The 25,498-nt window shown below is 32.0% G+C and overlaps 1 protein-coding gene across 17 annotated transcripts in view; it reads left to right on the top strand.

Annotated features, from left to right (window-relative positions):
• da (daughterless) overlaps positions 1 to 25,333 on the top strand; it is a 48,885-nt gene extending 23,552 nt beyond the window's left edge. For 2 of the 17 annotated variants that reach the window (XM_035095971.1, XM_035095975.1), the window contains 11 exons: positions 14,964 to 15,048; positions 15,463 to 15,599; positions 16,609 to 16,887; positions 17,097 to 17,258; positions 18,353 to 18,496; positions 18,586 to 18,703; positions 19,684 to 19,819; positions 20,174 to 20,263; positions 21,584 to 21,729; positions 21,834 to 21,988; positions 22,059 to 25,333. In XM_035095971.1, the coding sequence (XP_034951862.1) occupies positions 14,964 to 15,048; positions 15,463 to 15,599; positions 16,609 to 16,887; positions 17,097 to 17,258; positions 18,353 to 18,496; positions 18,586 to 18,703; positions 19,684 to 19,819; positions 20,174 to 20,263; positions 21,584 to 21,729; positions 21,834 to 21,988; positions 22,059 to 22,103 (1,497 nt within the window). In that variant the 3' untranslated portion in view covers positions 22,104 to 25,333. Of the gene's footprint in view, positions 1 to 8,978; positions 9,732 to 14,165; positions 14,842 to 14,963; positions 15,049 to 15,462; positions 15,600 to 16,608; positions 16,888 to 17,096; positions 17,259 to 17,806; positions 17,867 to 18,343; positions 18,497 to 18,585; positions 18,704 to 19,665; positions 19,820 to 20,173; positions 20,264 to 21,281; positions 21,372 to 21,583; positions 21,730 to 21,833; positions 21,989 to 22,037 lie in introns of those variants that run through there. The other 15 variants (XM_035095976.1, XM_035095972.1, XM_035095974.1 and 12 more) reach the window with 15 other exon arrangements.
• Positions 25,334 to 25,498: the final 165 nt, after the last annotated feature.

Genomic DNA, 25,498 nt, shown 5'->3' with positions numbered 1-25,498 from the left:
AAATGAAGACAGGGTATTCGTTTACTCTCTTTCAAACTCTCTTAGTACTAACATGTACGTATAAATTTAGAAATACACTTTAGGCGTCCAAGACATGGGTTCACATATCCAGTGTTGGTTAGTGCTTTACGAAAATGCAGGGACCTGCCGTTGTCAAGCGCGTGCGCGTGTGTCCGTGCGCTGAGCAGCTGTCCGCCAGGTGCTCATACGACTGGCCAATCGGGGAGAGATTCTGGCCGCGAGAACCCCACCAGGGTGCATAACCTTTCGCGGGGCCTAGTCGCCCCCTCGTTTTACCTGCCAAGGGTGTGTTAGTTCGTAGGGGGAGGACCTGTCTGTGAACCCCATTGTGAATTTTTCTACTTTTATTATTCAAACTGTTTGACCAACTATACTAAATCAATTCTTTACAGATGAAAAATGGGCTTTTTCTCAGAGAGAATTTTTCTTCACTCCAATATCCACACCAAAAAGTCAAAGGTTTGGGAAAAAATGTAAAGTAGAATTTGGCGGATTATGCTTGGTATTATGCAAATTGAGTTGAAAGTCAGCGCTATTAGTGCAAAAAAAGTTGAAAGTATGGAGAGAAAAGTCCCGTTTGTCTGATAACCGTTTAGGGAAATCGTCGGTGCCTTTGTCACGCCTACATATACCTCTTGGGCGGTCGTTGTGATAGATTCTCGCGGTGTTGTTTGAATCCAACATTATCTGTCACTCGAATTTATAGAATTTTTTTTAAATATATTACCGCACGTGTTTAGCGGCAAAATTTAACAATTAATACTAGATCAGACTATTGCATAATACAATATGATATGAAGGAATTATATCCACGCAATATATATTTCTCTCTATCCAACTCTGTTTTAATCACACGTGCCTAACTTTGAATCATATATCACTAATCAGATAGTAAACCATCTATTTCAGCGCACTATTTAAATACAATGACCAACTAAAATTTTGATAAAAATTGCTAAAGAAAATATCAGATATTAAATTGTCAAGCTTTTACTAATTTATTTATAAATAGAATAGAATTAGATCAATACTTGGGAATTAATAGATAAATTTGTTGGAGAAAAAGTATTAACGAGACAATAGCTAGCTATTTAAGAATCGTGTTCCACTTTACCATCGACCGGCGACACGAAGACGCGCGTAATTGGTTGTCAGTCAGAGTCACGGAAAGTCCCGACAGACCCGCTGGATATAAGTGCTTGTTCGCTTTCGGATTCTTTTAGAGGACATGATATTGCCTTGAGACTGGAGTTCACTTACACCAGACTTCTCTTAAAACTTTGTCAATGAACAAAGCTTCAGCTAAACAAACTAGTCCCATATATTTAATAAATTATTAAATATATGTACGACAAGTTTCTAATAATATACATCCAAGATGCTTGATAATAACATTTATATTTTTTATCGCTGCCAAGTATTTATGATTCAAGTTCTTTATAGAGTAAAAGCTTAAGAAAAAGAAGACAAAAGTGACTAAGTATGACGTGAGCTTTACTTGGAAATATATAAGCTCGAAACAAAGATGAGAAAGCGTGAGGAAGGGGTGATAACCCAAGAGTGCACTGTCTAAAGATATAGACAAGACAGGGCAAGTTTGTTTTAATGAGAATAGCACAGATAGCTGTGGGTCACTGACACGCGCCATGTTGTCTACCCATTTATTTACTATTGACTCGATGAACATTTAACAGAAATTTTTTTACCTATTTTATCCCTCTTTCTCACACCAGATTTATTCATATCAAATTAAATGCGCGAATGCGTTTGGAATTTTTTGGCGTATGTAAATTCAAATCTAAAACTTGCGCCCGCGGTCGTTGGAAAATTTAAATGGAATTATTGCAGCGTGGTATGGACGCAAGGGGTGACTCCGAAGTGCGGTGTAAAATTATTACATAATTGTTATTCACACCCAGGGATCTCGAGGGTTATATAGGCAAGATTAAAATAAAATCGGAAAATAAAAAAAATATATATTCACACGATTTGTATATAATAAATACAATAAAAATACTCTTCAGTGTACTTCAACAATGATTGACATTTGAATAAAAACAATAATAATATTTTATGACTAAATTGATATCACGTGACGACAAAATGCGTTTAAAATGTTTTTGATTTAGTGATAAAAATCCTTTTTCTACATTTTTTCCCCTGTGCGAATTAAAAATATTCAATACTGATAAAAATCATTGACATTCACAGTTTCAATTATAATTCGTTTTTTCATGTGCAATTTATTAGTCTGAATATGAAAACAATCTAGAATTGATAGTAATGATGATAATAAACAGAAAAAATTTTCTCTGTATCAAACATTTTACGAAATAACTATTCTGATTTATCTGTTTTCTGTAGAGAGATTTACATATTTTTGCGTGCGTTTGACCAGAAATAATATTACACTCGTTTTCAACGAATAGCTCTCTAATATGAGCACATTTTTCATCTGACTTTTTGGAATATATTATTGTGAAACTGACCAATCAGTACTTCTCTTTCATTTTCCTCTCGTTTTTTTTTTCATATACATTATACAGATATATGTCCAAATTTAAATGTGGCCTAGACATATCAGAGAGAGTGCAACTTTTCATGCGACTAACCAATCCATAAAAGTAATTGATCAACGAGTCATGGGAGGTGAATTGTGAAATGGTGAATCGCATCCGCTATAAACTACCCTCAGTGGGATTTATTATTTCTCATTTGCTACGTTGTCGTCACTGAACAGCGAATCAAATTGGTTATAGAACGTTATGCTTCCACTTTTCTGCTCCATAAATGGTAATTTATATAAGCGAAAAAGTCCACTTACTATATGACCGTTCAAACGGTAATCTAAAGCTTTGTTGAGCATGCTTCAACCCTTCGGGTTTTATTCAGAAGAAGATAGAGAAACAAGAATGAGATGGAGGAAAGTACTTTAGTTAAATATTTAAGGAACAAGATATTCTACTTTGAGAAATGTGGAGGATCATAGTAGACACTTCTCGTATTTCCTATTCACTATATTTTCGTTGTTTTCTTTTTTTAAATGCCTTTTATTCTATTGATGCATTGTAACATTTTTAGTACGTTTCAGTGTCTTTGAAAAATCATGTCATTGACATGTCAAAAATGATTACCCTATTCAATTTACGTTATCGATAAGAAAACAAGTCTATACAATATTTAATTCCTATTATTTAGAAATATTTTTAGTTGAAAAAAAAAACGAAGTGTAGCTTCAGGTCATTCGGAATAGAATTGAAAAAATAAAAATGAATAAATGAAATAAAATAGTGCAAATAAAAATAAACTCTTATACATATATATATATATATAGATGGTCGATGGATCGCGTTGAAATATCGAGATATCAATATATCGTCATGAGTGACAGCCGTTTTCAGTGATTAACCGCACAAAGCTGCGCACAATTTTGAGAGAGTAACTAAACCTCCCTCAGTTTATGGATGGATGTATGTAGATATTGTTTGTATGTATGTATAGTGGTATCACTCTTTTGACTTCTGAATATGCACCACACGTACACAATTATATTTATTTATGATTCGAACGTATATATATATACGTATACACAAGTACACTTGGAGTGCATTGTTTGTACATAGAGAGTATGTTTGAGCGATTTATTACGTTTTTGTAGTTATTAAGAACATATCGTGGTTAGTATAATTGAATATTTGAAAATGTCAGAAATCATATTAGAACTTTGTCATATTTCTTTCACTTATTTCTACCTATTTTTGTGCTCATTTTTTTTTTCTTTTTGATATTATCACTCTCTATATTCTTGAATTGTGCACGTAGTTTACTGAACTGTAAGATATTTATCTTACAGTTGCACGCATCCGTCTATAAACGCACATATTCAAATAAATTCTATCATTCTTTAAATTTTCGCTTGATTTAATTTTTACATTTAATGTTTCACTTGACACTTTGACATTATGCCCATTTTTTTACTATGAAAAAAATATTTTTTTTATAATGGTTATTGATTATATCAACTTCAATGTGAAAATAAAAAATAACTTGCTTATAGAACGAATTAGCTTTTCTGTCATTTTCCAAGTTTATTCGTTAATATTTAAGTGGCGTTATAGACCCTGTCACGAGAAATAGCTCTTGATTTATATATTTTGACTTATAAAACAGAGCTTTGTCATTCAACGTAATGATAATTTGTTTATTAGTGATCTTGTTTATATATTTATATTTTTTGATCAGAATAATAAATGAATTATCGATTAAATATATAACTATCTTTCAGACAATTTTATTTAAACTATTCGATAACGATTATCGCTGATTTGTATGAGGATAAAAGAAAATCTAATTTCCATATTCTCTGGAGATTGGGCGTGCAATAATAATGTATATCCGATCAAATTTGTTGCATAAGAAAGCAACAGAGTAATTTTTATCCCTTATAATCTTCGCAATAGGGGCATCGTGGCTATCCATTGTATTCTCCCCTTTTGTCGCCGGGAGAAGAAAAAGAAAAAAATACTCTTTTAGTCTTTCGCAACAAATCCGCCCTGGTACGTATAATTCTATCGGGCGATCAAATAATTGAAATGCTTAATGCGTAGGTGACATTGAGGAACCCTTCATCAACCCCTCCAGAAAGGGAGGCACCTCCATTCGACCCTTTTCCATTTTTCCGATTCACTATAGTCTGTCGAAAAGTAATCTTTCGCACGAATCACACACTATCCAAATGTCCACGCCCTTAATACTCGTACTATATATGGTCCATCCATAGAGAGAATACAACAGGGTGTATACACACATATTTTCTACTATTTTCCTCCTTTCGTTAAACGTCGAAACAAAAGAGCATTTTCTTTATTCTCATTTTCCACATAAAAGTTATTTTCCGATATAACACTGAGCTCGTTCAACAGTCGGAAGTTTACAATTGTAATAGCGACGGACTAACTGGCACCCCTTTTACTCGTGGTCATGGGGGTGAGCGACATAATTCTATGCGGCAAGTGCGACGGATTCACACAGACACAGAGCCAACAATAGGTATATTCTTGTGCGGATAAGACATAGCCGTTATAATGCGACAGTGTGTGTATATACTTGGTCGGTGAAAAGGGGGAAGCAAGCCCAGGGATGCCAGGGGTAGTTGAGGCATTATAACGCTGCTACAAATCATAGAGCAGACCCTCGGCGCGGAAGGGTCGGCTGACAGTGGGACGTTACAACGTTCTGTGTACTGTATTTCGTGTGCATAGGGTGATACACCCCCAACAACTCACCCTACTGAAAATGTCCGAATAACTCGTACTCCCTCTGTCAAGGATTCAAGTGCTCATCGTTATACTCTTCTCTTTATTCTTATAACCCTTATTACCACAAGCCTTATTTTTACACTATTTTGTCACTCATTTTTCCTCTTGACTTGTGTATTTAATTAAACTCTTTCCCAGAATCTTTTTTTCCTTTCATTTTTACTCGAAATTAGTAGCTTCAACGTTTGTCTATTTAATTAACTGAATTTCAAAAATATATATATAAATTTTATTATTCTATGATTTTACGGTATTGTAGAAAAAATATGGATGGCATATTTTAAATAAAAAATCTCATTAAAATCTTTTATATTTCGTTGCGTTGACCAATGCCAACCTACGTTGGCGTTTATTGGCTCGCTGAGCATTGGAAAGCTGTAAAAGTTTGAAGATCAACAAGGAGACGAATTTATGGTAGAAGACGCCGGATGTAGGGAATTGAGAGAGAAGGAGAATTGCGCCAACATCAAAGGCTGAAGAGAGCAAGTAATATAAAATACTTATACATCGTCATATAATATTACGATTATATATAGAAAATCGGTATATAACTCAAACTTCACATTTTTAGATTTACATTTAATTATACGATATATGTATATCTAATGATATAAAACGATAATGCAGTTTTCCTTTAATTAATAATGAAAAGGAAATTATTGAAATATTAATTAAAAACCATTAGTGATAAAGAAGAGAAAAATGAATTTCTAAAATAGAATAAAATGAAAAACCACCGAGTAATGAAATGAAGGGTGAGTCTTGTTTTTGGCTTTGTATTTAAGAGATCCCTCACATTTACGTACTGTGTATAACTGCTTCACCAACGGAGGTTTAAGGTGAATGTGCGTTATTAAATTTTTAATGTGTCTAAAGTTGGTACATTTTATCCCCTATACAAATGAACCCAACGATCCATCCCCTCGGATAAAATGGACACGCAGGGGAAGCTTGTGGGATAGATCGAGGGACAAAATAGACACCGGAAAAGAGAAAGAAAAAATCGACAAAAGATCATGTTTTACGTCACCGGAAATTTATTAATTAAATAAAATTACAGTTGTCTCAGAGATATATATTTTATTTGTTATATGATATTGTGACAGTCAAGGAATTAAATGGAATTAAAAGAAATACCAAAAATGGTTATAATATATATTGTAAAGGACAAATACATATAACAAGTTCCGTGAGAATATCTACTTGAGGTTATTTTGCTTTGTCATAATTCACCAAAATCACGCAGCATTATTTTTCAACTACGTCATAGCCTTCGTGAAATTAATTGGACTGCCTTTTCTTTCCTAATATTATTGTACTTCATAAGTCGATAAAATAAAACGGCCGATTAATAAATGTGTAAAAATAAAAAAAAATCGTTAACATAAGTTGAAGAAAAAAGACTCTTCCTTTGCAGTTATACACATTTCAGGGTCGTTAGTCTTGTATTCGATGTAAAATTCATTGAATCAGTCGAGTGCCATATTAGCAGTTGTTGAGCTACGAAAATGGCGGGATGGTTGCCTGGTTTGGGAAAAACTGGAGATTATAAGTCGCCGGACCAGTCTCTTGCATGACTCGCGTGTGACTTGTTTCACAGAGTAGCCGCGGCCTTGGACATGGAAGGGCGCTAGACAACAAGCTGAGGATTATAGGAATATCTATTGGGGTCTAATGATTGTAATTACTGCGGTTTTATGAAGGTCAAACTTAGATAATTCGAAAACACATTGTGTATCTGGTGGCATCATTCAACATTTCTAACGGCATTATTGCTGCTAATTCAATGAACAAAGGCATTGACTATAACAAGAGGCGAAATATTCAACAAATGAAAATACTCGAGTTTTGTATTGTTTTAAAAACCCCGGTGATAAAAGTGTCAAGCCAAATACTGTCAATGTGCGACGAAATAGAAAGCACAATGGCTGCCAGTTGGACACATGAGATTACGCGCCATCTATAACACATTTCATAGGAATAAAATAATGCATTGTTGATATACGGCTGAACCTCGTATAAATATTCTATTTTTTATTTATATTCAAGTTTTATTTCAGCAAAAAAAAACCAAGCATCAAATATTCAAAAATATATATTTTTTTTTCGAAATGGAGCTCTTTGTTATCTCCAACACTGCTGCGTATGCTCGATTATGATACCACATGCGTGTATTCAATCATTCTGAATATTTGCCAACGAGTTGAATGTGACTGCAGTGGAACCTTTTAGTCATTTGTTCTTGTCATTTGGATCTTGTTGCTTGACCACACGGTCAGAGCACCTAAAGACTTGAGACACCAAGAATACATTCTCTAATTAGCAGCACACGACTTTTAAGCAATAATCTAAATTTATGAGCTCCAAGTAGTATGAATGCTCTTGTCAGTAGTAAATTTCTGAATTAATAATATCGAGTAAATTTTCTGAATGTAGTCCTGAGGATGCATAATTACATTATATTACATCCGATATCTTCTGAAAGCAAATCGATTAGACGAGAATCAAGTGTTCTATCTCGTTTCTTGGGTGCAGTATTACGTGAACGGCGGCAGGCAGTCTGGCTAGTTTGCCTCCTTGGTGGCTAGCTTGTTGTCCCCTTCCTTCTCCTGTTCATTGCTTCCCTTTCTAAAGCTAACATACACCTTCACCGAGTCCTCGTCACTCTATACTCTAACCTAACCGTGGGCGTCTCACAAGTAAAGGAAACTCAACATACACTAAGTTATGTGTCCATGTGTTGCAAGTACCTTTTAGCTTAAACTATTGACTACCTCTCGAATGAAATTCTCTTTAGTCTTCAGTAGTCCACTACATGCATTAATCCCTTTGAAAGGACCACAGCTATTATGTTATTGACAAATGTAAGATGCTCAAATTCTAAACATCCTTCATCTATATATTTAATAAGTTTAAATACAATTATTATGTCCAGAACACGTGGATCTCTCGTTACGACCTGTTGCACATTATTTTTAATTCATTTCTTAGATCTATTTTATTCATTCAAATATATTATGACGCTGATGAATGATAAAAAATGCTACTTTGGTCGTAATAAAACGAAGGGCCTCTTACATTTCCGTCTTCTATAATCCCCGACAAAGTCCTACGTGTAACACTAGTGTTTACTTAGAGACCCGACTTCAAACATAACTCCTGGTTTAAAGGCGCAGCAACGTTCAAGCTTTCGTACAAATACACATAATCCACTGTTTTTCTCCGTAATACAGTTTGTATTTTTTTTAGATTTTATTTTTAGCCCACCATAATACATTCAATTTTTCATTCTTCCTTTCAATAAATTATCATCTGCATCGAATGCAACCACGATTTCCAATCTCAAAGATAAGGAGCATGAAATTTATTGAATATTTTCTAGAGCGTTCGTTTATAAAATAAATATACTAGTATATCCGCAAGAAATGTCTTTGTCTTGTATCTTGCGATGTAGTTAGTATACCCACTAGATGTCTCAGATGAATCTGTAAGTATAGGCATTGGTGTACATAAGAGAAAGAAAGAAAATTGGTGGGGATAGAACGCATGGATCTCGGCATCAGCCTCCTTTTCTCTGTATGTTGAGAGTTAGCCAAAGCCAACTAACAAAACCAGTCGTGTCTCTACCGACGAACCAGCTGGCCGTTATACCTTCTAATTTGCTTTGAATTCTCGCGAACTCGTGCATTTCAAACTCGCTGTATCATGATGTTTTAATAAAGTTCATCATTTCATTGTGTGCTTGTTCTAAGTGTACCTAAGTCGCTGTTTAAAAAATTACTCTATAAGTGATTGTTCATTTGTAGATGATGAATTTGGTGATCATATGAATAAATATTATTTTAAAAAATAAAGAGATCGGTCAATTACATTAGTACTTGTAAATCGTGTCAAGGCAGTGCACGAATGCAATCAATTGATTGTCAAACGTATTGCAACAAACAACCTATAATTCATTTCATCGCTCGTGCCGTTGCATTCCTAAGGTCCAAAGACTAGACTGAGAAAGTTGAATGCCTACACATCAACATAAATACTCGAGTATTGTAATGATACTTTTATCGATAATTATTACATTTATGACTATCACTTTTTCATGATTTAATTTATTAAAATATGGCGAAAAGCTTTAAAAATAATGTTGACTTTAAAATGAATCAACAGAACTTTAAACTTAGTGATTTTGGTATTGATTTAAAGCACAGTGAATTTAAAAATTTTCATATTGAAAACTCGAAAAAACTTACTCCAAATAGCTTTGATGAACATTCTTTTCGATCTCATCGTGGTAATTCTATCAAATCTAGGAGCACCTCAAACCGTACTTTATCAAGTCCAAGATCACTTCATTCACCTCATTATTGGAAACAGTGTGGTGGTCAAGAAAGTGGGGTAATTTTATTTTATTTTCATTAATAAACAAATGTAACTTTAATATTAAATGAATATGACATCTACAACAATTATAATTATTATAAAAATTTGTATGCAAGCGTAAACTCTGTCTAATATCTAAACACAATGCTCCATACTAATTAGATATATAAGAGACTACGCGTGGCGAATAAATCCGAGTAGTGTTTAGATTTTTTTTTTCAAATTTAATATAACTAAAGAATATTTCAACTTTCAATAATCACCAAAAAATTTTATCAACTGGAATTTCATTACATTGCTATTCACATTTATCAAATTTTTTATAAAATTGAATTACTTCAAAAAAAAAATTTTTAATCAAGCTAAAATGCGAAACGATCTGGGTTTTAATAATGATTGGGTGTGGCATAGGATGTCATTTCTATAATTACGATTTTGTTAATCCATAAATTGTCTCAAGAATTTCACAAAACCTATGTCAAGATCTAGAAAAAGTGGTCAACTATACCGCAATCATAATAAGAAGAAGGCAGTTGAGAAAGAGCGAGAACGAACGAGCAAGGAAAAAGGAAAGAGATTGTTGGAGAAGGTGAAACGTCGGGTCGAGTCCTTCGTCGGTAATTGCGCCAATTAAGGCTATTAGGAATATAATAAATCCAGGAAAATGCCCAGCCCTCTGTTCACGATAAAGTCAGAAAGCAGAAGGCTTATAAACGCTTCACTAGTATGAATCTGTGCATCAACTGGAATTTCATATTATTTATTTAGTTAATCTTCAGACACATTTATTTTGCAAGTTCATATTGTGATTGAAAAAGTTTCACAAGTCGTTGAGTTTAAGTGCTATTTAACTCAAAAATAAAAAAAACTTTTTTATTTCTACGTCATGCGGTAATCGATCCATGAAATTTATGGGATAAGCATTAGCGCCTTATTATTCGCTGCCTGAACACGTAATTATAATTATGAAATGCTTTTCCAAGAAATTATCTACTACTGAGAAGAAAAATCCAAAATTGTGCTCATTGAAATACCGTTGATTCGTAGAACCAAATCAAAATGATTTTAACGCAAATATATTATCAAACATACAGATTACATAATTTTCATCATTTTTCTCCAACATTCCTACAAATTTATTCGGCTGAAATGTAAGCGTCATCAAGTAATAATTATTTGTTGATGATATTATAAATTCATTTAGATGATGATTCTAATGTAAATGAGTGGTCTCATAAAGAACTGAAAATGAAATATTATCAAATGATCGTTTATAAATGACATTCGATTGGTAAATGAATTCGTAGTATTGTCAACCAGATCACGTAGATTATTGGTCGCTAATTATCGAGTCGGTGTGTATGGCTACATCATATGCATGTGACTGAAAGACTCAATCGCACACAAAGATCTGATAAATAATGTAGGCGATGCCTCTCACACAACCGGAGACCAACGTCGATGGATAGAATTGCGTATGTACACCTGGATGTATCGTGACACGTAGTGAAAGAGAATTATTTTTCCACCCTTATGCAGTACTATTTACATTTCCTTCCGATTCTTCTTTCCGATGCCACTGACCCCAACAAATATCCCGGAACATCAAGTATGCCAAAAAGTTCAAATACACATGAGATATTATTAATGTCGATCTAAATTTACTTTTAATTCAGACATTAGTTGTTATATACAATATGTTCATGCTCATCTCTTTGTTTCTTTGAATTATCGTCTTAACTTAGGTCAACATGATGACAACTGTCTTAACCGGTCAGCAATAACATAGGATCCGATGACGTCTAGAATATCATCTACAAGAAACTTGAAATATGTATTGTAGAACTGACGAGGATTCAGCAACCGCTTGTTTGGCAAACGCTTTAGCCACTAACTACCATCATGTTTTCATTATCCTTACTTTAAGTAAGAACAAGACAAAGATGAAGAGTGATTGACTGTCTTTCAACGAAATTCAATCTGTAAAAACAATAAAGTAGGCTATTATTATTCTAACGGATTCATTGCTTTTGCTTTTTAAACACAACTTTACGTAGATACATGATAAATATATACACTTTATTACATTGACGTAAGAGAACTCGAGGTAAAATTTAATATGCAAAAATTTTCAAAAATATGCATTTAAAAATAAATCATCAATATTTTTATTTGATTTATTCGAAAGTTTATTCAAACATACTATTATACGTTTATTCATACGGTATATTTGGACGTTGATGTTTTTACTTTAGTATTAACATACTTTTAAATGTATAGTAAATAGATTATATTATCATAATTATTAACGTTCAAGTGGATGGTAATTAATGTTTTAGTTAAAGACTTAGCAATTTATGTATTCCATTCAGATCACCATAAAAGGAACGGAAATAGTAGGTTTTAAACACGAATCATCCATTCCCTTAGTTCTTTATAGCTATAAAGATGTTACGGGGAATAACTATGTAACTTTTATTGTAATAAATTTCTGCATTAAGTTGAATATATTTGAAATTTTTAATATTGATAAAGAGTAAAGTATCTTTAGAGGTTCATGAGTGAAGAAAGAATGCTACTATGGCGTATAGTTCAAAAATAACTTACCGTTTCAGTTACTCAGCAGTTTACAGATTAGCGACAAAAATGTCTTTTATTTTGCATAACGTTTTTTTTTCGGTGAAAAAATTTAATTGCCTTTTCTATCATAGAGTTGTAATTGTAGTTAAAGACGTACAATAGACATCCATCGAAAAGAAGAAGAAATTATACTTAAAAGTACCCGCATCTATTTTTTACACCTGCCGGACTTTTTATGCTGTTACTCACGGTGACGTCTTAACACAATAATACTCGATAAACTATTCCATACCCCTAGAAGAGTCTTAAGATGGTAATAATATTCATATAGGAAACTAGAAACATCAACTAGTATAAGGGTTTCCCACGATGAAGAAAGAAATTAAATTTTAAATTAAAGACACCTGGAAGTAATAGTCTTACTTGATTAATTGCTCTGTATTCACAATTAAAAGTTTTTATTTTGTCATCAGGGTAATTTCCGTTCACGTGCAATTTTTTTTTTTTTTAATAATTTTCACAAGAGCTAACAGAAACCTGTCATTGTTTCAATTTTGATAAAAATAAATTTTTCTTTTGTAATAACGTTATCTTTCTGATATAATTGATGTTCATTTTATGAAGGTGTATGAAGATTTTACAAAAAATCTGCGTATATGTCTGAAGAATAAAGAATATTCTACTTCTTTCGAAAGTAAATCAAAGTAAGACATTTATATTGGCAGGAAAAATGCTGACATAGTCAACTTCACCGAACATATTAAGATTTCTGATTTCGATGCTGTACATTTTTATTATTGCACGTTTGTTTCTGAGGAAATAAAATGTGAAATATTGTCCAGCTTGTGGCGTTAGAATTCTATTCATTCTTCATAAAATTGATCCATATATAATAATGATTTTTTCATTATTAAATTAACATACTCATCTTATTTAATTTTCCAAGTGTCATCAGAGTCAAGAACCAATTCTTAAAACAATAGAAACATAAACGCAACCTATTTAAAGAAGTAATCACGAAATATAACACATTGTGTTATATATACTCATGTATTGCTTTCTTTCCACTTAGAGCAAACTATATGAAGTACAATTCTCATTCCTTTGTTCTGAATTGCTGATAAGACACTTCTAAACATTTTATTGAGAGACCCCGTTGGTACATTTTATCTCAGGGCCGAATTCTTTCTATTTGTACTCCCCTGATTCATTTATCTGACTTTTTTCTCTTATTCTCTATCCAAGTATATAAGCACTCAACTGAATACCAGTGCAATCGTTTATCTCTTCGACTTCCGCGTACGAGCGAAATGCAGACTCGATAGAATAACCACAACCAAGCATTGGAGTCGACGAAGAAGTGGAGAAGAGCGGGACAAAATGTGAAATACGAGATCGTCGGCTGTTGGAAGTGTGTTAGATCACTTGTGTCAGAACAATTTATTCAAATTAATAGCTCCAGATATCTGTGGTTCCTTTATCATACCATTAGCTCAGCTAACAATCTTTTCTCCTTTTTTTCAGTCATGTCGAATATATGTATTCTAATATGTGTACTACATCAGCATCAATATGCTATTTATCACTATCTTTCTTACTTCCAGTTATCACCTGAATTTTCACTATTGCAATCATTACTTTAACCTTAGAACATTTATCGTATATTTTTATTCATTCAATATTGAGTGATCTGAAAAAAATTAATGTATTGTCATTCTAATTAGAGTATTCGTTTTTTTGTCATACGTTGTATGGTTAATATATGTGTATATCCTTGAAATTTTATTGGCCAAGAAACTTCTCCCACTCCAGAAAGTCTTGCGCATTGTCCCTCTGTATCGTCGAAATATGGTGGCAGTCTTGGATCTTCATTCAAGCGCGTCACGTGTCTATTAACTTGAACTGCACTTCGATAATCGGTCGATTGAAAAACAATTGCGTAAGCTATTCAATTATTTATCAATTTCTCGGTGGAATAAAAAAAGTCGAAACTGACGTTGAAGGGTCCAAGTACTTTGAATTCAAAGTATAGAGGGTAGAGACTGTCGAATGAAAGTTTCTCCCTAATTTTAGTGGATTTACGCCAAGTAAAAGTTGGACGATTCTTTCATGGCTCTGAAAAGCCGTTAAATTCTCCTGTGCTCGAGTAGCATCGTCGTTATCGTCTTTGCGTTAGTAACGGCAAGTTTACTTTTCGTGCTCTGACGAAGTAGTGCTACTTACTATTGAACGAACAGGAATGAAAAATGAGTTAAAAGGATAAGAGAAAGTATACAGGACTTGAAACAGTGATAAAGTTTTAACTGAGTATCGCAAAAAGGATAAGTGTACAGGGCAACACTAGAATAATTTAGCATACATCAAGCTGAGAAAATTAGGACGCTCGTCAGACCAACACTGTTGTTAACATTTGTAGAAAGAGTCTTATCACTCGTGCGAATAGATGCGTCGTGACTGCAACGAAATTTATTGCGGGTGGTCACGGATACGCGCTTATCATACTGAGATGTTCATTTGTCGTGCCGACTATGAAAACCATAGAATGGTACTAAGTCATTAATATTATATAACTGTTCCATATCTACCTTTTTTTCAACAACTTTAGTATTTCTAAGAAGGAAGAATAAAGAATAATAAATGATAATGTATAAAAATTTTTTGTTACAGTATGGATCGGACGAATTTGGACAGGATTCTCCGAGGTATACGTCACCAAAAGCCGCAACATTGTATGCGGAACCCTACTATATTGGTAAGTAAAAATCTTCTTATAAGGGAAAAAGAAAAAAAAAGTACACCGGTTTGTAGGCACAGAGTAATAAAAAAGATAGAGGATATTCGACTAGTGTGAAGTGAGAAAAGTTTTATCAGACATCGAATGCCAGTTCTGAGAGTAGTAGTTTGGCTTAGTTTTCGATGAAAAATAGTCCAGTGGTTAGAGCACGAAATTACATAAAGTATAGTATCAAGAAATATACTTTTTCAACTTATTGCTGTTGTTTTCAAGTTAAATAATGGCCAATTCAACGGTCTTTCTGCTTTATGACCACCGGGTGGTACTTTTTCATCCATTATCAATACAAAAACAATCCCTAAATGAACATCAAATAAGAGCAATTATTGAACTAGATCAATTTTTTTTCTTACATGTCACTTTTATTTGCAGATGGGAATTCAGCAAGCACGGGTACAGGGGATCCGTGGAACGGTAGTGGAGGCGGAGTACAGCCACCCTACAGCGGATACGCACCTCCCCACCTGGCACAGCCTGCCTACCCTATGCACATAGCTCACGACCCCATGGTAAGTGTGTATAGACACAACAAAGAATAAGATACAGAGACGAGCATCCTGTAAATATAGTGTCCTAGTTACTACACTTCTTTTCAGTGACATTGAAAAGATTCCCATAGTCCTTCCTTCCTCTCCCCAAAGTGGCTGAAAATGACTTTTCATTCACTGAAGAAACTAGAAAGCACCAGCTGGTTTACGTATTTTCATTTAAACTGAATGTCATTGAACGATGGTTGGGAGTCACTGATGACAGTGTTCACTATGGTACATACCAAATGAGTCATGGTCGCTATATATAGAGTCAAAATCCACCCACCAACATGTTTCTAGTCAAGTGCACGCGTAGCGACTATTTGATTTACGCTTTCCACAGATATGTGACTATATGCATTTGGTCTATCTTGTAATATTATTTACCAGAAATGATGTAGCTACTTCTAAATGTATACACAATAAATGTACCACAACCATTTGCGACTATTCTTACTATATAAGTTGATTTTTTTTATTATTGCTTGAACATCATTTTGGAGCTCTTGATCTCTGCTTAAAATTCCTACAAACTACTCTTTATCTCAGTTACTAAGTACACCAAGAATAACATTTATGTCTTGAAGTAATTTCATTTAATTAAATAGCCTTTTTTGTTTGTAAAAAAATTTTAAAAATTAATTTTCTGCAAGTTAGATATCTTTAATTTGTTTATAAATATACTTATCTTCAAGCTGGATAGTAATAATACTGCAAGTAGAGAGTTGGTATTTAAAATTAGATACTTTATGAATAGTGTTGGATTGGAGATTGGGCACAGTACACGAAGCTTCCAGTTATGTGTACATGTAATATCAAAGCTACTTATCTGTTAGCATTAAATAATTTTATTTTACCATTTCTCATATAGAAATTTTTTTCCACTCAATTTGATCTATTGAAAATATCAATAGAATTTTGTAATGGTTTTTTTTAGTCATTCAAGCTAGATGATATTCAGTATTTTGACTGTGTCTGAATGTTTCAGGCATATTCTGCCATGTCACCAAATGGTGAACCAGCCGCACCCATCCTTGGATCTACGGTGACTAGTGCGGCGTCTTTGCCTCCAATGTCAACATTTAGAGGTAGTGCGGCGGTTGCTGCAAGTGGCGGTACTGGAGCACCTTCTCCAGCATCATTACAATATAATCACAGTCCAGGAGCGCCAACAACCACAACACCAGCAGCTAATCCCGCACCCAATAATCAAACTCCCGCAGCCGACAGTTTAGGAAAAACTCTAGCATCTGTAGTAAGCACACGGGTATGTTTCTATCTTATTTTATATTATTAATAAAATTAATGAAAATTAATTAACTGAAATGAATGCTTTTGTTGACAGTTTATTATTTAAAAGAATGAATCATTTTTCGAGCATTCTATTGTGTAGTAATTTATCGCATGGAAGTCATTGTTCAAAATTTGAAATCGATGTATTTACCAAACTATAATAATTTATAATAAAAATTGTAGATTTATCCAACGGACCAATCAGTATCCAGTTATAGCAGTAATCCCTCTACACCCGTGGGTTCGCCGCCACCTTTAACAGGTCCTACACCAGGCTGGGCGCCCGGTACAACACCAGTTTCACCACACTTTACTGCTGATCCTACTCGTGGAACTATTCATATGGTACGCTCTAAATTGCTTCAAGCTTTCTGCTTCTTATTTGTTTCACCATCAATGTCATTCACGCACCACTCAATTATCATTTTGATTTCGGGAACGATACACATATTTTAATAACGGGTTAAATGATGAAAAATAAAATTTTATACTATTTTCTATATTTTTTAATGATATATTTGATCAATTATACACTAACAATTTTTTTAATATACTGACTTAAATCTTCACTTAAAAAAATGAAAATTGGAAAGAGATGTGTTAATTTATCAAGAACTGCGCAAGCATGTTCACACACATAATTTTTAAATGTTTTCAAAGATTAATTTGCGTGAAATTTTTGATGAAAAATAATAAGCAAAAAATGAGTTTAATTTATAATTAATGATACTTTTGTTATTTTTATTAACGTTTTTTTTATATCATTTTAATTATTTTATTTATTAATTTTTTTTAATTTTCTATAACTTTTTTCTTGTTTGCTGTGTACGTTGTGTTGACTTGGTTGTTATTCTTTTTTTGGTTTTGTTATTGCGTTGGTGTTGTGTGTGAAGCCGGCGCCCGAACAACAGAGGCTAGACGATGCCATCGGCTTCCTTCGCGACCACGCCGAGGTGAGGATTGCCGATTTTCATTTTTTTTTTTTTCGATTTCACCTCATTATTCATCACTTTAAATATAATTTAACAATTTTTTAACTTTTTATAGATAATATCTTCGATTAATCTTCTTTTTATTTCTACTCTTTAACAATACTAATAATCATAAGAGTTTTTATAAACCCATAACATAAACATAAATGTTTTTTTTAAAGATTTGCATAAAATATACAACTTTTTGTATTGCATAAGATAATATATATTTTCAATATGTTAATAATTTTAGAGAATTAAATCAGATTAAAATTCAATTTTTCTTACTGTTCAATCTACTATGAAAATATTTTGCTTCAATTAATATTTTTAAATACTCTTACATTTTGAATTTAAAGAAATAATTTTTCATTTTAAAAATCTTTATATATATACATTCCTCTGAATCTCTTTAATACGGAATCAGCGTAATCGAGAGGATGTTTTTTGGGTATTCTGTTGGTACAGGGTTCTCGGATGGAGGAACGACTGGATGATGCCATCAACGTATTAAGGAATCATGCAGAGAGTCAACTTGGGCTTCATCTTGGTCCTGTAGGTCCCCATGGTGGTCTTTACTCCCACACATCGCCATCTCAATTGGATCATCTTGTAAGTTATTACTAATATCTTTTCTCAATTACATACTAGAAAGCAATAACAAGCAATATATGATGATTAAAAACTATAAATAATTCCAGGCAAGTCCACATCCTGCAGTAACGGTTGCACAACCTCAAGGATCATATCCAGGACTCGCGCCAACACCTGATACTGATGGGTCTATCAAAATTGAAAGGTTACCTGTTTCAAATGCCAGTAAGCATTCAACATCTTCATTAAAATATTCTTCAATCATTCTCTTAAATTTTTTTGATCATTCTGACATATAAAATCATCTTGGTCCATGGTCAGTATGGTTAAAAGAGTCCTCTAACACTTTCTCTTAACGTCACTCGACTCTGTGCTTACTGTCGCATCATCAAACATTCACTTTTTCCCATGGACACAAGGGAATAAAAAATATCCAAGCTCCCAGGTGTTCTCTAGTAACGTTCACAAACCCGATAAGGAAATATTAGATAAATCACAGGACAAACCGCTATCGTGTAAGCATTCCTTTGGCCTTTATTATCTGTTCTTTGGTTCAATCGTATTCACAAGTAAGATTCATCGGCAGACGATTCTCTGCATACCGGCGAAGTGCAAAGTGAAATTTTCACTAAGCAATCACGTCTAAAATCCTGATATCGACAAAGTACGGAAATTTCTGTTGTCGGGACCATGTATGGCGCCTTGGCATTCGAAGTACTTTTCTCTTAAACCCTTTTACTAAGGGATAAGCTGAAGCAACTCACTAAACAATCGATTGAACGTGGCTCTGATTTATCTCTAACTCGTGAGACGCACAACTGCAAAGTCCAGTGAATTGTCATTGTTTAAGGCGATATAACTAAATCAGGAGCAAACTTCCTACTAGTAATTGACTCGCGCTTTTCACGGATTGGTGACTAAACTCTCTTTCTCTTTCCAATGAGTAAAGCTAATTGTAGATCGAAGGACGTTCTTGTTTTTGTTTCCGGTAGTGTACGCTTAATCTACTTTACATATTATTTACAAATGCTTTCTTGTCTTGTATTACACATACATTTTTAAATAATTGGAATTACTTTCAAATTCGTTGTTGATGTTTCTACAAATTAACTCATGATCATAAAAATAAAAGAGAATGATGCCTGGTAAAATTAATTATGATACCTAAAGAGCAAATAAATAATTAGCAGAATACATCTCTCTAGAAAAGAGGAAAGATCCACCTGATAGTAGTGGAGGTGAAACAAAACCATCAAGTAGTGATTTAACAGCTGGAGTTATTGGAGGTGCTACAGTTAATTCAACGTCTCAAGGGAAAGGAACAAAACGCTCGCGTAGATAGTAAGTATCTGTAATATATTGATTAGTAAATTAATATAAGATTTTCAAGACAACCATACATACTAAAAATTCTATCAGAAATTTTTCAAACTCTTTCTATTTAAATTCAATCAATTGATGTAATTAATTGATCAAGAATTATATCATTCATTATAAAATATTATCAAATAATTAATAAAAATTATTATTTTATTTCATAATTTTGAATGAAAAGGAAAAACTTTGAAAATATTTCTATCAGAAAAACTGTATCGTTCGTTTTCAAATCTTGCTGTTAATATTAATCATTCAAACGTGTTGAAATAATGTCAATTTTTCAATCTAAACTAACTTGATATTGTTCTTAAACAATCGTTGTTCGAGCGCTGATGAAGACTGTGACGATCCTGGCACCAAAGCAATACGCGAAAAAGAACGCAGACAAGCCAACAACGTTCGCGAAAGGTTAGTGAACACACGCAGTACGCACTTTGAATTCACTCTTATTTAGTATTGGAAAAATCAAGTGTTAACTGACAAAGTTTCCCTTTCATTTTTCATATTCAATGTATTTAAAAAGAATTGAAAATGATTGAATTTACAAATTTTCTATCTTTTTGGCCCGTATCTTCAGACGTTCTTGATTAAAATGTCGCTGGTTAGAGAACAAAACAATCCATCTCCAAATCAGTTTCATTTTAAAGCGACTGAGTCTGGCCATTAGATTTTTTTCGTCTCTTAAATGCACTATCACTTATGATTTTTATTCAAATAAACGTCACTTTTAATTCAAATCAATTCAGTGATATCAATTAACTTCTTATTTTTAATTTTATTTTTCTACATTATTTTTCTTAATAGATTCTTTGTTTCTTCATCTTTTTCAATCTTTCTTATCTCATCTTTATCAATTGACACAAAAATATTATACTTCATATAAATGCATATTTTCTAATCATTTTTTCCCTGTTTTTCTAGATAAATATTTAAAACATCATTTGTCATTTTCTCTTATTTAGGATCATCTAATGAACATCTTCAAGAAAAATTTTGTACATTTTTTCATTAATTAACCATTTTTATTTCCACGTTCTCTTTCTTTTTTATTTAAGTTTATTTTTCATAAGGAGGAAAAAAAAAGAGAATAAAGAAATTCACGAATTTAGTGCAAAGAATACGGGCCTTAAAGGCAGAAGGGCTAAGATCAATTTAAAAAAAAATTGCACCTGCGTGTGTTCATTCAAGATTCACCAAAAAAATAAGTTAAAACAGTGCTTGAAGTGAACGGTATTCAATTAAATTTTACAATACATTATTTAAAAGACGATAAAAAAGAAAGTAATTAAAATCATTGAAATTGGTTGCTTCAGACCACTACAATTTAATTGAATATTGAATAAAAATTGACAGCAAGATTACTTAGTTTAGTTTTAAGATTTAACTAACGTCAGGTGATTAATCGAGTATTGTTATTGCGCAACTGTTGTTCGAGCGCTGAGGATGAGGATGACGATCCCGACGTTAAGGCTCAAAGGGAAAAAGAAAGACGGCAGGCCAACAATGCTAGGGAAAGGTAAGAATATTATAGGATGGGAAAATTTGATTAAAATAATATTTACAATACATACGTGTATAATTATTTAAATTCCGAATCAAATTATCGTGATTAATCTGCCGCCCGTATTCTATGTCAACTATATATCGTGTCTTTTATTGTCTTTTTTAGTGATTCTTTTTATTTTAATATTATTTAGAGCAATATTGTTAATAATCTATTGTATTTAGGATACGTATCAGGGATATCAATGAAGCTCTTAAAGAGCTTGGAAGAATGTGTATGACACATTTGAAAACGGACAAGCCACAAACGAAACTCGGAATACTTAACATGGCAGTTGAGGTGATAATGACTTTAGAGCAACAAGTGAGAGGTAAATTAAAAATAAATTATTTATTTATTTGAAAAAAAAAAAAAATTAATTTAATTGTAATTGAATTAACGAAATTTTTTTTTGTTTGTTTTCATTTTTAACAGAGAGAAATTTAAATCCCAAAGCAGCATGTTTAAAAAGAAGAGAAGAAGAAAAAGCTGAAGATGGACCAAAACTACCAGGCCATTTAGCAGCTCACATAGGTCATCCACATTCTCATCCACATGCACATTCTCAAGCACCATTTCCAGCAATGCCAGTAAGTATAATTAAGACGGAATGGAATTTTATTAATAATTTAAATAAAGGTGAATTATTAATGTTTTCAGGGGCCACCTCCTTCGCTTCAACACAACCAAGCGCAGCCCCAGTAGCAGAGGTTTAACGGCATTGTCCTTTGTTAAAAAAGTGTGCAGTTTGTGAAAGCCTGTGAAAGAACTCTTGGAAAAATTGTCAGGGCTCGAGTGTTGTCTTTAGCCTTAATACAATTAAAGAGAAAAAGTTTTATCATATATAAATAGACATATATGAGTGGCAGAGTATATATCATATTAAAAGTATATACATTGTATGTATAGTTACGACTAGACTCGAAATTGTCGTGTTTTGAAATAGAAATAAATATGATGGACCCCGGTGATAGGTGAAGAAATTTGGTGAAAATAATTTGTCAGAAGACAATGTGGGTGCTCTTTCGTTTGTATCTTTTATCAATAATTTTTATTACTCAGAAATAAATAAAATAATCTGAGATTGTAGAGATAAAACAACAAAATATGTAAAAATGAATAATAAGAAAAGAAAAAAAAGTGACGCACAATTGAAAAAATTATAAAATCAAGTGTTAAAACTCTGTTTACTCTGTTTATAAGAAATACCGACGGAATTGATAACCGTACCGGCATCCAATGACAATAAATAAGTATTATTCATAAAAGAATAAACGGGATTCCCGATAAATTACATTTTTTTCCTTTCATTTAAACATATCAAAGGAGGTAGTTTACGGGATTTGAACTGGAAGCGTGAAAATATTTCTTATAAATGCTTGATACCAACGAGCAGTAAGCAATCATCGTGCATTCAAGTGGGAAATTACGCTTCAATCAGGATTTACATCTCGTTAAATTTAAAATATTGATAAATAAAAAATCAAGACAGAAAATAATAAAGAATAAATCGATAAACGGGTGGTACCATCTACATTGAAACTGTAGCACTGAGTTTCACTCGTTTTTTTTACTGATTAATATTATTAATTATCTAAAAGAAACATTTTTATTTGCAATGATAGCGCCCGCCATCATTATTTTGGGAAATTACGTATATTAATATACATTCACACTTATATGATCATGCATATATGTATGAACGTATATAAAATATACATTATAAATATATAAATATTTATAAATAAAATGGAAGTGAAAAAAATGGAATGATAAGTGATTAGATAAAGATTCGTAGAAATTATGTATGTGCAACAAATTGGAATAATATCGCTCATATGAGAGCCAATAGTTAAGAGAAAAATGTTAAGGCGTAGTTATTAATTAAGATACTTCTATACTGCTATCCGAAATCTATTTGCTATACTTGCTATATTAATATTTTTAAATTTTCAACTAGTAATTAAAATATTGTACTTATTTTTATTATATTTAATGAATGCTAGTGTGAGAATGATAAAAAAAGAGTTAAATGGAAAATTATAATGCAAATAAATTTTTTATGAAAAATTATTTCATTTGTTTTGATGTAAAAATGATAGAGGTTTATATTTTTCTAATTTAAGTATTTTCGTGAGTACTGCGAATAATATTACGGGAGCAGTATAGCTGTGTTTTTAGAGGCCGATTTAATACTGATAATACTGCTAAATATAAATATGGCGGCTTCAAATTATTTTTATAAATAGTGAAAGACAAAAGAATATGGTTCCTCTTTCGAAGTATGAAATAGTAACGTTCAATTTTTTTTTATCTGTCCCATGTCCTCCTTGAATCCCATTTGTTCTTACCCGCAACACATTAAACTCATTATTCATTCAATCTATATCATCAAAAAAAAACTTAACTCGTATTTCCTGTATACAGTACGATTCGTTGAGTTTTCATTGTAGAGCGCAATAGTTGAAAATGAATAAGTGATAAAACGAAAATTATTGAGAGAATGAACGGATGATTTTAAAATGTAAGATTATAAATGAAGTGATTGTATATAAAAAATGATGATTGTTAACAATTATTCCAACATAACGACGAGGCTCGTACGGAATAATGAGAATGATGATGATAATAATAATAATAATAATATTAATAGTAATGATGATGATTATGATAATATGATGATTATAATGATTATGATTATGATAAAGATTATGAAAATCTGTCACTTTCACGCAATAATATGAGAGAATTAGTTTAATGATTTATTTTTCTCATATTATTGCGATTAAGATCTCGCTAAAAAAATAAATTAAAAAAAAGAAAAATCCGTTTCTTGCTTCTAAATTCGCGGTCGTACGTTTAATTTGTACATACTAGTGTCGTGTGACAATCGCGAACATGTAAGAATCGGCAGTGGAGAGCAAGTACAAGACTAAAAAAATAATACGTCAAGCGCTAATATTTTTTTATTAATTACTTAAATATCACTCATAATTTAAAATTTTAACCATTTGATTTTAGAAATAAAAGTTATTGATGAACGTACTTGATTTTTAATTGTTTTTTTTTTTTACTATGAATATAGATAGTACTATAATTTAAATTTATTTAAGTCAGTAATTATTAGTTAATACTTTGTAAAGTATAACAGAATAAAATCTCTTCCGACGATATTATTTTTTCTTTTAAATGCGCGATTCATTTCCATCGAAGTAGAATAAGCAAAAAAGTTCGATAACGTTATAATCATGTATGCGCGCAGTACTTATGCATAAATAATAATTATAAATTAATTGAATAAAAAATAGACAATTGAAAAGAATCTTTACAATATCATATGAACAATAAACCTACGAGCCTCGTTTGTAAAATTATTGAGAGGGTCAGCTTGCCTTCGAAAATTGTCGTGATCTCTAAATAAAGTGGACGAAAGCGAACTGCTAAACAATTGGATGTGAGATAATAATTTAAAAACAAAACAAAGATAATAAAAAATACTAAAATACAAACAAATATAATAAATGAAATGCCATCGAATTACGTTAAAACATATCTCGCGCATAATTGTAAATAAAAAAAAAAAGCAGTAACGCATGCCTAAATATTTATCTAATTATTATTACTATTATTATTATTATTATCATTATTATTACATTGATGTATATCAATATTACTCTGTTCTTTATTATTAATATTATTATTATTAATATTCTGATTATTATCAATTATTATTTTATTATTATCATTTATTATCATGATTATTAGTTATTAATTATTAGTTAACAATTATAAAACAATGTTCGTGATGCAAGAGCAAAATACGAGGAACTTTTTGTTTCTGAACAAAAATATAGCTCAACAATGTGTATCCAGTTGCCATGTATTTTAATTTATTTAGATTTTTAAATAAATTTTATTGAGAATAAACCAAAAAATCATTTGTTAATTAAGTAATATTTATTGTAGCAATAATTTATTTTCATTTAGATATTACTCAATAAATCTTGACAACTTAAGGTTTTTTTTACCTATTAAGCTATATTTTTATTCAAAAACAAATTTTTTTCATACATATTTTCACAAATTTAATAAAATGAATT

This window comes from Chelonus insularis, unplaced genomic scaffold (genome assembly GCF_013357705.1).
Source record: "Chelonus insularis isolate UGA/USDA-ARS -01 unplaced genomic scaffold, ASM1335770v1 contig_135_pilon, whole genome shotgun sequence".
NCBI lineage: Eukaryota > Metazoa > Arthropoda > Insecta > Hymenoptera > Braconidae > Chelonus > Chelonus insularis.
The sequence above is the reverse complement of the archived record's forward strand: the minus strand, read 5'-3'. Positions and strand labels throughout refer to the sequence as shown.